We start from the raw sequence: 12,987 nt of genomic DNA, 5'->3' as shown, positions 1-12,987 counted from the left end.
TGGCAGCTGCTCCCAGGCCTTGCTATTCTCCAAACTCCAGGTAATGGAAGAAACTGTATTTGTCTGATTCCTGTAGATGCCAGGGTTGGGTGATGTCAAGCAGGGAATCAGGCAAGATCCCATCTCACAGCTCAGCTTCAGTGCGGTCTGCTCCAGGGGAGGGACCCACAGAAAAATCTTCTGAGCCTTTAATCCCAGCACTCAGGAGGCCGAGTCAAGCGGATCTCTGCGAGTTTGAGGCCAGCCTAGTCTACAGAGCAAAATCCAGGACAGGCACCCAAAACTACACGGAGAAACCCTGTCTCGAAAAACCAAAAAAAAAAAAAAAAAAAAAAAAAAAAAAAAAAAAAGAAAGAAAGAGAAAGAAACAAAGATCTTCTGAAGGAAAATAGGTGTGGGCCGAAGGCTGGGCAACCAGGCCCAAGCTTACCTGAGATCTCTGGAGTGGATCCTCATAGGACAAGTAGAGACCAGAGATGCAGGGGAGGATGGCCTGGGTTGGGGGGTGTGGCAGCTAGGGGGATCTGGGATCTAACATTTTCAGCCACATGTGTGTGAAATAGAGAGGTAATTTTATAGGAGAGGGAGGTAGAGGAGACTCAAGGGATGATGGATGCTGAGTTCAAGACTAGTGTAGTAGCACTGGGGTGGAGCCTCCTTGACTCCTATCAGGTACCCGGGTGGGAATCTCAGAAGCAGAGGACAATGTCTGGACTCCTGCATGAGGACATAAATAAGGTAGCGAAGAGCTATGTGGGTGAACTGAGTCAGTAGGCAGACTAGAGGACAGCCTACAAATCAAACAGTTGTTTAAGCTGATCGTGGTGGCACATGCCTTTCGTCCCACTCAGCAGAGGCAGATGGATCTCCGTGAATTCCAGGCCAGCCTGGTCTGCACAGTGAGCTCCAGGCCAACCAGAGTTATGTAGTGAGACCTTGTCTCAAACAAACAAACAAACAAACAAACAAACCTTCAGTTATTGAAGGGATAACCACAGGGTTAGGTCAGGAGCTGTAGGAAGGCTCCCCAGAATTTCTGGTAACAAAGTTTTGAATGAACTTTGTTAAGAAGAGGGGAGAAGTCAATAAGGAGGCACTCTGAAAGGCCTTTCAAGAAAATATTTAAGGTAGGTTAGGGGAGGTTGTGAGGAGGGCACCAGAGAAAAGAGAGGTTAGTGGGGTCGGATTTGTATAGATGTCCTGACAGTTAACTTTGTTAAACAGTTTTGGAGCCCCAACAAGAATGCCAAGTGACACCCAGAGGTAGGTGACAGATTGGCTGTTACACAGGCGCAAATAGCCCAAGACGGTTTCTGGCTTTGGACCTCGGGCATTCTAACTCTCCCTCCTCGCTGGTGTCACTTGTTGGAGCTAGGACACACAGGGGTGACTTGCTGCTGCTCCCACGGGTTCTGCCTTCTTTGGAAGTGTCGCGGATAGTTCCTCCGCAGCCACAGGTCACACTCTGTATGTGGAAATATCACCTCACGTCCCATGTGGCTAGGCGCTCACTCCTAGGTCTAATGAAGATAAGGCTGAATAGTCAGGATCACGGGTCTTCAGGAGAGCAGGAAACCATTCTGAAAGACACAAAGGAAGAAATTCCTGGACCCTGACACCCACCATCCCTGGGCCCCCCCCCCCACCTCCCTTCTCTATGGAATCATTCCTCTATTTTGTTTATTATGCAAATGGAAAGGCTGGAAAAGTTAGAGGCCATGTCTAGCTGCCTCCCCCTCCCCTCCGAAATCAGGCCACGCCTCCCCTGCACACTGCTCTTTACCTCCTATGGAGGCCGCAGGGACTTGTAAGTAAGCGTTTTTTCCTTACCTCTGCCACTCTGAGCAAACAGCCCTACTACCCACCCCAAAGCTGGCTTTGAGTTATGATCAGGCTCCTCACCTGCTGGGGAAGCTAAGGGATTTCTCTAAGGTGCTCCCCCCCCCCCCGCCCCCCCTTCAGATTCCCTCACACTGTCCACTGCACCTGTCTCTTATTCTCCTCTCCCCCTCTTCCCTTCTCTCCCCTCCCCTCCCCTCCCTTCTCTTCTCTTCCCTCCCTCCCCCATAGTTTCATTATGTAGCCCTGGCTGGCCTGGAGATCCACTTGCCTCTACCTCCCCAGAGCTAGGATGAAAGGCATGTGCCACCTCACTGTAAGCCAGAGGAGGTCCCTGCCTAAAGGGGCTTCACATTTCAGTGGCAGGGCCAGCAATAAAATGACAAACACATGTGCCAGAGCAGACATGCCACAATGGTGAAAAACAAGGAAAAAGACAAGCCTGGGCAAGAATGTCAGCAGAGCATAGCATGCGTCTCTGGCATGAAAGTTCATCAACACAGCAATAATACGTAGAAATATACCTTCAAATAGACTTTACAGGGCTGAGATGAGGGCTCAGTTGGCAGTGTGCCTTGTAAGTATGGGGACCTCAGTTGGATCCCCAGCGCCATGAAAGAAGCCAGGCATAATGGCAGGTGCTCATAACCCTAGCAATGGGGAGGTAAAGGTAGAATTCCTAGGGTCCAAGTTAGCCAGTCTAATCTGATCTGTAAGCAGTTGGGTCATAAAACTATTTCCCAACAATATAGACACCATACACTCCCAAGGCAGTGATTCATTATTTTTTAGATAGTCTAGCAAGCCTGATCTTGCTTCAGCCATTTAAATGCTGGGATGACAGGCCTGTGCTTCCATGCTGGTTTCTGAAGGGTGGGAGAGGGGGTCTTGTCTGTTTTGTTGTCAAACAGCCTCGGAGACACAACCTTTGGGGTTCCTGAAGAGGTGGCTGTAGGAGGCTCATTGGGGCCAAGCCAGCCACAGAAAGGCGTGTGCTTTCCCACACCACCAGCCTCTTTCCCTGTGATCTCATGCTGACACACTTCCTATCTTGTAGAATTGAGCAAATCTGTATGTGTGGGCTTGTTTGTCCTGCATTTTAGAATCTCTGGTCTTTCAACTCTAGGCTCAACTCCCAGAAAGCAGATGGGGCCAAGAGCCTGCTTGTGACAACCTTTAAGTCATCTTTTGGGCAAACTTGGTAGCAAAGGCCTGTAATCCCAGCTACTTAGAAAGCTGAGGCCGGAGAATCCGAATTCCAAGGGTGACATGGGTGCATGAGTTCAAGGCCAGCCCAGGCAACTTAGACCCTACGTCAAAATGAGAAATAAATTAAAGAGTCTGGGGTACAGCTCACTGGTAGAGGTTTTGCCTAGCGAAACAGGCAAGGGAATCCAACTTTTTAGGACCAGTTCTAGCCATGACACCTTCCCCTGCCCTGCCTGCCTCCCTGCCCACACAGATGACACACTGACTCCCTCACACAATGGGCCCTGGATAAATAGCCTTACTTGTTTTCACCGGGGCTGGCCTGCCTGTTTCCACAGGTGTTCACCTCCTAGTGGGAAAGTGTGGGCACCTGCCAGGCAGCGCCCACAAAGAGCCGTCTGTCCGCTGGGGGAGTCCCAAAGGTACAGGCCACCAGGCCACTCTGTGGCCCAAGCCTGTCAGGATCTGAGTCAGCCACTGTAGGCAGGAAGGCAACTGCCCCTCTGTGCTCCACGTCTCCTCTCGTGGTTCCTTCCATGTTTCTAGGCCTAAAAAAGAACTGCTTATCTCTAGCTCATGGCCGTGGCCTCTTAAAACTTCTTTCTCACTGGCCCATACCTGCAGTCCCGGGACTCAGGAGGCTGAGGCAGGAGCAGCTTGAGTTCAAGGCCAGCCTGGGCTACACAGTGAGATCGTGTGCCAAAATGACAAACAGGGGCTGGAGAGACAGTTCAAAGGTGGAAGTGCTTGCTACATCGAGTGTGAGGACCGGAGTTCAGATCTCTGTAACCCACAAACATGCTGGCTGGGGATAATGGTTCTCACAGGGCTGGAAGGCACAGGGTCCGTGTTAGGGTTCCTTGGAGCAGGCTGGCTATTTAATGTAGCTGTGGAGCAAGCTCGCTAGCTAGACTAGCTATGTTGGTGAGCTCTGGCTTCAACCGAGAGAACCTGCCTCACCAGGTAAGGTGACAGCAATCTGAGGGGACATCTGGCATCTATCTACCTTGGGCCTCCCCACATGCACACATGTACACCTACATACATACACACCCACATACATGTACACACACACATACACACACACAAAGAAAAAAATAAAAACAAAATAAAATGCATCCATTTCCTCCCTTAACTTAACCCTTTTTGTGAGCCTCTGCCCCCTCAGAGATGGCTCACACAAAGGAGTCCCAGCAAAGTCACTGTCTACTTCCTGCGGGTGTCCCCTGCCAGCCAACCCAGTCCTGATTGGCCCACGTGCCCCCTATTCTGCAGCCTGCTGGGCCCCTATTTTCTGGTGTTTTCCTTGATACTGAAGACAAGGCAGTCCATCAGCAAACCTTAGCTGGTTAAACACGCCTGCCTTCTTTTTCTCCCAAAGTTCCTGAAGTTGGAATTTAGCCTACAATAAATTCTTTATTATTATTTGTGTGTGTGTGCACACTTGGAATCAAATACATGGAGACCAGAATTCAAATTCAATTGTCATTCCTCAAGAGATGTGCACCTTATTTTTTGAGACAAAGTCTCTCCCTGGGATCTGGCTCACTGATGAGGGTAGGCTGGCTGACCTGCCATCCCTGGGGATTCACCTATCTCCTTCTGTCCAATGCAGGAATTATAAGTGCCAGCCATCCTACCTGTCTTAATTTTTAAAAACTTTATGTGTATGGGTGTGTTGTCTGTGTCTTGTTAGAGTTTTATTGCTGTGGAGACACACCATGACCATGGCAGCTCTTATAAAGGAAAGCATTTAATTAGGGCTGGCTTATAGTTTTAGGGGTTTAGTCCATTATCATCATGGTGGGGAGCATGTTGGCATGCAGGCAGACATGGTGCTGGAGAAGGAACTGAGAGATCCACATCTTGATCCTCAAGAAGCAGGAAGAGATGAAAACACTAGGTCTGGCTTGAGCATCTGAGACTTCAAAGCCTGCCCCCAGTGACATACTTCCTCCAGCAAGGCCACATCTTTTCCAACAAGACCACATCTCCTAGTAGTGCCACTCCCTATGGGCCTATGGGAGCCATTTTTATTCAAACCACCACATTCCACTCCCTGGCCCCCATAGGCTTGTAGCCATATCATAATGCAAAATGCATTCAGTCCAACTTCAAAAGTCCCCATAGTCTATAAAAGTCTCTAACTTGTTTAAAAGTCCAAAGTCTCTTCTGAGATTTATGCAATCTCTTTTTTTTGGGGGGGGTATTATATTTCTTTTTTTTTTTTATGCCAAATGCTGTTTATTGAAGGAGGGAAGAGGTCTTAAATACAGACTTACAGCACAATGGGAGAACCCCAGAGGGCAGAAGTTCGCTACCGATGTTTTACAATCTTGCATCTAAGCTGTTAACGCCCATTATGCAGGATACACAGACAAGGAACTTCCCTTAAGCATTCAGGAGGGTGGAACCCCACAGGGAATTAGCATAGGGAGGATATCAAGGTCAAGGTCAGCAAGCAAGGCAACAGTTAGCCAAAACGGGGGCCAGGACCCTACAGATCCCCCTTTTACTAAAAAATGAGCTTCTTACTTAGGTTGCGTGGGACGTCAGCAGGTCACCTTACCTGTCATGAAGATGCCTGCCCAGGCCACACAGGTGCTCTGTCTTAGGTTGGTGAGTGCCCCCCAGGCATTACCCGTCTCTGAATACTCATTATCATACAGCCTCAATCGTGTGTGATTATGCAATCTCTTAACTGTAATCCCCTGTAAAATCAAAATAAAAAAGCATATCACATACTTCCAACATATAATGGCACAGGATATACATTACTATTCCAAAACACTTAAGAAAGCACAGTGAGGAAATACTGGGCCGAAGCAAGACTAAAAACCAGCTGGGCAACTCCAAACTGTATCTCCATGTCAGATGTCAAAGCACTCTTCAGATCTCCAACTCCTTTCAGCTTTGTTGACTACAACACACTTCTTTCTCAGGCTGGTTCCACTCCCTGTTAGCAGCTTTCCTCAGCAGGTATCCTGTGACTCTGGCATCTCCAACATCTTGGGGTCTCCAAGGAAATCCAGGCTTCAACATCACAGCTTCATGAAATGGCCTCTCTAGGTCTCCATTCAGGGACACCCCTGACACATGCCTGGCCTCAGCAGCTTTCCTTAGTTGTAGAGAGAGGTTCCATAACCCCTTTCTTCTGTCCTTGACTCTAAAGCCAGAACCACGTGACTGAAGCTGCCAAGCTCTGTTGCTTGTGCGGGCTGGAGCACAGCCCCCTTGTTCAATCACATCTTCACCAGCTTTCTGGTTTTGATGGTTTTCTTCACTGCCTAAGCTTGGCTGTTCTGAAATTAGATCTGTAGACCAGGCTGGCCTCATACTAGTGCTGGGATTAAAGGCGTGTACCACCACACCTGGTTCTAAGATTTCCTTTAATTCCTTTTCTCTGTTAGAAGCTGAGCTGGGCAGGATCTTGCCCTGAGGTCACCACTCCCTTGATTCCATTTAACATCAGGAATTTGTTTAAGCTGTTTGTTTTCTTGAACACAGGGTTTAGCCCGATTCTACTTCCTGGCACCCCTTTTTCCCTTGAACATTTTGTATTTGTATAGTACATTTGTAATATAAATATTTGCATTCATATTTCTCCATGTACATTTTGTATTTTTCCTTCCTCAGCTTGCTCCTTTTCACTATAGATCTTCGTATGAGTGAACGCTAATAACCACAGGGCAGAGTCTATACTAGGCTGGTTTGAAATTTCCTCTGCCAATGCTATTAATCCAAGGTAGCCTGAGGTAGACTTCTTAGACAAGGCATAAAGCAGCCACATTCTTAGCTAAAATATTATAAGAATGGTCTCTAGGCCACATACAAATACTCTTCCTCTCTGAAACCTCTAGAGCGAGGCTCCACACTTCAAATCACCCCCAGCACCACTGTCCTCCATGCTCCTGCTTGTATGGCCCATTAAGCCCCACTTAAAGTGTTCAATTGCTTTTCTAATCCAAAGTCCCAAAGTCCACATTCCTTCAAACAAAAGCATGGTCAAGCCTCTCACAGCAACACCCCAGTCCCTGATACCAACTTCTGTCTTAGTTTGGTTTTTATTGCCGCTGCCACCACAGCCTGCATGTATGTCTGGGCACCACTTGCATGCCTGGTGCCCACAGAGGCCAGAGGTGGGCATTGGATCCCCTGGAACTAGAGTTACAGATGGTTGTGAGCTATAATGTGGGTGCTGGGAACCGAACAGGGTCCTCTACAAGAGCAGCCAGTGTTCTTAACTGCTGAGCCATCTCTGCAGCCCCTCACTCAGCTCTTTACCTGGGTTCTGAGGATCAAATTCAGGTTGTCAGCCTTGCATTGCAAGCACTTTATGATGCGCTACCTCTGCAGTCCCAAATTCTTTTTAAATTTTTAAGACAAGGTCTCACCAGGCTAGATTGCTTAGCCTCTCAAGGACTGGGATAGCAGGCGGGCACCATCACATCCAGCGATCAAATTCTGACATTTTTGCAGATGGAAAAACAAGCAGCAGGGGGATTGGGAGTGAAGGTCATGTTAGACCCTAAGTTAACCTGTAAGCCCCACCTGCCCAAGGACCAGGTAACTTCCTGGAATGCTGGGAGTTGTAGTTCTTGAAAATAACAAAGCATCTCAAAGTACGGTGGCCTATGGGTTTTGTCCTTCTAAGCCCCACCAACATATGTCTCCCGATGGTGGTCATGAACAAATTCCATCTTTGTCAATATTTAATCTTTTAATAAAAGCTTGCTTTAATTTGGTTAAAATGGTAGAACTTGTTTTTCTCCGACGAATCTCAGGATTAACACTCAAGCAAGACCCCAAGCATATTGGGGTCCTCATGAGTCCCAGCCTGTGCTGGGTATGAGAGAGTGGAGTCTGGACCACCCCACTCTGTGCTGGTGGTGGGGCTGGGATTCCCCAAGCTCTTACAGCCCAACAAAGGGAAGTATGCCCACACCCATTTCATTAAGGAAGAATGGACTTCCCAGATTAGTTCACGGGGGACCCCCATAGGCTCTTATGTCATGGGATTATCAGGACCCACAAACTCAGTCCACCAGGGGGGACCTGGGACTTCTAGGTCCTCATTCATCTCTGTTTTTGTGCCCACACCATAGAAGGAGGGCTAGGGACCCACCCAGGCCCCCACTTCATGATCACAAGGCAAGGGGGAATTGAGACGGCCAAGGCTGGACTTCGTGTCCACCCGCTTCATGCAAAGAATGAGACACACCACCACCACCCATCCCTGCATCCTGTGTGAGGATTCGGATGCTCCTAGGCCAGTCAGAGATGCTCCTACAGTCACTCCGCGCCACTGAGGGGCAATCACTACCCCCAGCCTCCCAACCCCACTTCGGGGAAGGGACGTGAGGTATCCACTAGGCCGTACTCTTCGCCCACGCCCAGTGTGGGTCTCATGACTGCGGGTGATGGCACTGGAGAGGAGGAGGGTGCGGCGCCCCGCCCGTCGCTTTGTCACGTGCCACGCACCCGGAGGCGGAGCCGAGCCAGCTTCTTCTAGGGTCCCGGAACCGAGGACTCCTAGCTGTCTCTGTACTTAGCACCTCTATCTATCTGTGTCACCAGGTCCACTGCAGCCAAGATGATGTGTGGCGGGCCCTCCGCCACGCAGCCGGCCACGGCCGAGACTCAGGAGATCGCCGACAAGGTGAGGCTGGGCCCCGGTCAGGCCAGCAGGAGCCAGGCCCACGGGGACCCGGCGGCCTAAGGGACCGGCGTGTCCAGACCAGCCCGGGTCCTGCAGCAGGGTTCGGGCGCGGTCGCACATGTGGCTGGGAGCTGGGACTCCTCCGGGACTCCGGGACTGGGCCGTGTCTGCAGCTGCTTGCGTACGAGGGGACCGCCCACCTCTTAGGAAACACTCACCGGGATCGGTGGAGGGATGAGCGGGCCCCAAAGAGTTCAGGGAGGCAGCTCACAGTGCTAGAGCCCAGGGGTAAAAGCAGACTAGTACGAAGATGAGGCACCCTCCGACTTCAACCCACGCCTAAACAAGAGGGTCGATGAAGGCTAGCTTAGACTACAGTGGCAGTCTCCTTCTTAAAGAGCTGGGAATATATAGCTCAGTGGCAGGACACACCTCACCACTAGGAAAAAAAAGTTGTAAAACTTGCTAGTGTCTAGATTTTCTAGGCTACAACCAGAGGGCGGCCCTGGTTGGGAGGGGCTGGTGAATGCGAGTCCGGGCAGCCTGTCCTGTGGCTGTTAGCAGAACAGAGAGTCAATACCGGCTGGGGAGGTTCAGGTTATTAACAAGAGAAGAAAAGCTAAACATGTCCGACCTTCCGTTTTCCTGCTACTTCCCAAGTCCAGGGTCCTGTCCACCAAGCCGAACTGTCCTTGGGAGGTTTGTGCTCTGACCGAAGTGGCCAGGAAGGAGTGAGTCATCTCCATGAGACCCTGAAAATGAGGAATTGGTACAGACACCCTTGCCAAGCCCTCCCCTGGCAGGCCCGGGCAACCCTTGTCTGTCATCATTCTTGCTTAGCCCGGACCGATTTGCACCCCTGACTGAACTGAGTACTGGCCAGGTGTGTGGTATCACATGCCAGCACTCCAGAGGCAGACAGGCGAATCTCTGGGAGTTGGAAGCCAACCTGGTCTACGTTGTTCCAGGCCAGCTATAGCGACACAGTGAGACCCTGTCTCAAAAAAGGAGGGGCTGTGTTCCCCATCATCAGTGGGGCCAACAGCATACCATGTCCCCACTTGTGAGGAACACTGGTGTTGAGGGCTGGCAGGGGGAACTCTGGGAGAGGCAGGAAAGCACCTACTGATGAGTCTGAGTCCTCCCCTTACCGCCCACCATCCAGGTGAAATCCCAGCTTGAAGAGAAAGAAAACCAGAAGTTCACCGTCTTTAAAGCCATATCCTTCAGGCAACAGGTGGTGGCTGGCACCAACTTCTTTATCAAGGTGGGTACTGAGTACTGAGTGACCTGGGAAGGACTGAGGACAGAATCTTAGAGTATAGGAGAGTGTTCTTTCTGCAACCTCTTCTTTTAGAGGGACGCCCCTTAAGAAGACACATACAGGTCGTGAGAGGATGAATTTGGGGTGCCGGGGCTCCTGGCCTTGAAGGAAGAGACAAGCATTGTCACGGGCCCTGTTGCTGGTGCCCTGTTGTGGCTCAGCTCTTCTGAGGCCGGGTAGAGCCTGCAGCTGGGACCTCACCTTTCCCTCCTGGGCTCCTCTTTCTCTCCCTCCAGGTTGATGTTGGTGATGATAAGTTCGTGCACCTGAGGGTATTCAGAGCCCTGCCTCATGAAAACAAGCCCTTGACCCTGTCTTCGTACCAGACCAACAAAGAACAACATGATGAGCTGAGCTACTTCTGATTCTGCAGCCCCTGCAGCCCCTGCAGGCCCTGCTTTGCCAAACACTTCATCTCTTTCTTCTGTGTCTGGGACCACAAAGTAAATACCCCTCTGTGATGGAGGGGGTGGGGTTAAGCAGCTTCTTCTGTGATTCCCAAATTGCATTGTGTTTGTTTTCTTCCAAGGAATTATTTTCAGGAAGCTATCTGTGATCTCTCTCTAAATATATATTTTTAGAGTCCTATACAAACTGTCTCCTTTGTTTAGAATTTTTCCCTTTGTTTAAAAGTCACGGTCACCATCAGGCAGTGGCGGCGCACACCTTTAATCCCAGCACTCAGGAGGGCAGAGGCAGGCGGGTCTCTGTGAGTTTGAGGTTAACCTGGTCTATAGAGCAAGTTCCAGGATAGCCAGGGCTACACAGAGAAATCCTGTCTCAAAAATAAATAAATAGGGTTGGGGATTTAGCTCAGTGGTAGAGCGATTGCCTAGCAAGTGCAAGGCCCTGGGTTCGATCTTCAGCTCACCCCCCCCCAAAAAATAAACAAACAAACAAAAATTACAGTCATAACATAGATATGCCAAGAAAAGGTAAGTAATTGTTTACTTGCTATTTAACTTTTTTTCTACATTATTTACCAGTGTGTGTGCACATACATGAATATATACATGCATGCCACGGTATACATATGGAGGTCAGAGGACAGCCTGCTTCTGCTGATTCTTTCCTACCACATAGGTCCCTGGGATCGAACTCAGGTCACAGCGGGTGTCTTTAGCCACTGAACCATTTATAAACTGGCACCAGGCTCTGGTTTAATCCCCAACCTTGTAAAACCACAGTTGGTCATAGCTGAAGTGGCCCAGCTGGTAGAGCCCCTTCTGTGACAGGCATGACCTGACCTACCCTGGGAAAGACTTTCTGCTCTGGGGCACTGGAGTGACCAGGTTCACTAAGTCGCAGCACCTGAGTGGGAGAGTCAGGGCTCACCCCTGGCGTCTAACCTGCGTTGTTAGTGACGGCTCAGCTCAGCTACGACTTTGTTCCCATGTCTCAGTCTCCTATGATAAAAGGCTTGGGGTGAGTCGACCTGTTCTAGAGCGTCAGCACTAGGCTGGTGGGACACATTCACATGCTGCACTGCTCTGCCACACCACGGTTGTCAGATAACTACACAGCTCAGAGCACAACGTACGTGTGTGTGTGTGTGTGTGTGTGTGTGTGTGTGTGTGTGTGTGTGTGTGTGTATTTCCAAGTGGAGGCACCCTGGCCAGTCTGCCTCCACTTAGGAAGGCCAGTGGTCTTCCCCAGGGGGTCAGTGTCATCCATTATAAAGAGGAAGATGGGTGACATTGCTTGAGTTCAGAGTCAGGCTGTAAACACATTACTGAGGACTGCTGAACTGCGGTCACCTCCGAGGCACATCAAGACTGTGTGGCGAGTGTACAGACAGACTTAGGAACCCTGGTGATAAGTAAGGCTAAGTGAGTGCACAGAGCTGGGGAGGGGGTGGTGAAGAAGAATAACGGGCTCAGCCCCAAGAATAAACCTGGAACTCAGGGGTGGAATGCCTGCCTAGCGTTCCAATGCCCTGGTTAGATCCTTAGCAGCACCAAAGAGAGTAGATGGACATGAAATGTGAGATCTGCTTTGTTCCTGGCCAAGAGGCTGAGTGTAAGTAAGGCAGGTAGGGCAGATGCTACTGAGGATGTAAGAAGGGGCCAGTGTGTCATCCAACAGGAAGGGAGGTGAATCAGCAGCTGTGACTGGAAATACCCCCACCCCACCTGCGCGCACGCTAACTAACACACACACACACACACACACACCACAGTGAGCAACCAGAGCAGGCAGAAGCTGGGTTTAGAAGCTGTGCATGTAAGCAGAACCGAGCAAGATCACTGTGGGACCTGGATACAAGCTGTAACTGTCACGGGGTCTGGTACGAACCCTGGTTGGTAAAATGATTTCTACAAGGTTGTCAGTTTCATCAACTGCTTCCCTTGGAGAGCATGGAGGGAGCAGCAGTGTGGGGGTTGCTGGGGTACTCTGGTGCCAGGATGGGGGTCACAGGGTGTGCACTGTGATGATGGCTGTTCTAACACCTGGAGGGCCGGTTGACTCCTGGAGGAAGTGTGCAGAGGAGCAAAGCCACCTCAGGCCATCCTGGTGGTGCTCACAGCATGCTGGAAGCTGTTTTCCTCACCTGAGTAAAGTAGGGAGGGACAACTGAGCTCTGTGACCTCTGACCCCATGACTAGGAGCATGTGATTGGGCAGGGTTGCTCACCTCATGGTAACCAGAGGCAGATGGAGCCAGGAAGGGACCAAGGAGGTCAAGTTATGTACTTCAAAGGCACAGCCCTAGTGACTTCCTTCCTCCAACCAGGACCCTCCTCCGAATGGCCATTCAGCTATGAAGTCATCCCTGGATTAACCCATTGATGAAGTCACCCTCACGTGCCAGTCACCTCAGAACATGCTGTGGGAGCAAGCCTCCAGCGCAAAAGCCTATGGGGACATTTCACATCCAGACTCAGCAGACAAGTCTGCAGGGTGTAAATGAGCGGTGGGAGTCTGACGGGTGTGCGAAAGGAGCCATGTTCCAGTTG

At 50.3% G+C, this 12,987-nt stretch overlaps 1 protein-coding gene across 1 annotated transcript; it reads left to right on the top strand.

Annotated features, from left to right (window-relative positions):
* The first annotated feature begins 8,516 nt into the window (after positions 1-8,516).
* On the top strand, positions 8,517-10,625 carry Cstb (cystatin B). Its single transcript, XM_052743874.1, has 3 exons — positions 8,517-8,707; positions 9,873-9,974; positions 10,268-10,625. Exons 1-3 carry the CDS (start codon positions 8,642-8,644, stop codon positions 10,394-10,396), a joined length of 297 nt encoding a protein of 98 aa, XP_052599834.1. The 5' UTR covers positions 8,517-8,641; the 3' UTR covers positions 10,397-10,625.
* The last annotated feature ends 2,362 nt before the right edge of the window (positions 10,626-12,987 follow it).

This window comes from Peromyscus californicus, unplaced genomic scaffold, assembly GCF_007827085.1.
Source record: "Peromyscus californicus insignis strain IS unplaced genomic scaffold, ASM782708v3 Scaffold_19__1_contigs__length_69161282, whole genome shotgun sequence".
In the NCBI taxonomy this organism is placed as follows: Eukaryota; Metazoa; Chordata; class Mammalia; order Rodentia; family Cricetidae; genus Peromyscus; species Peromyscus californicus.
This window is presented reverse-complemented; position numbering and strand designations above follow the sequence as displayed.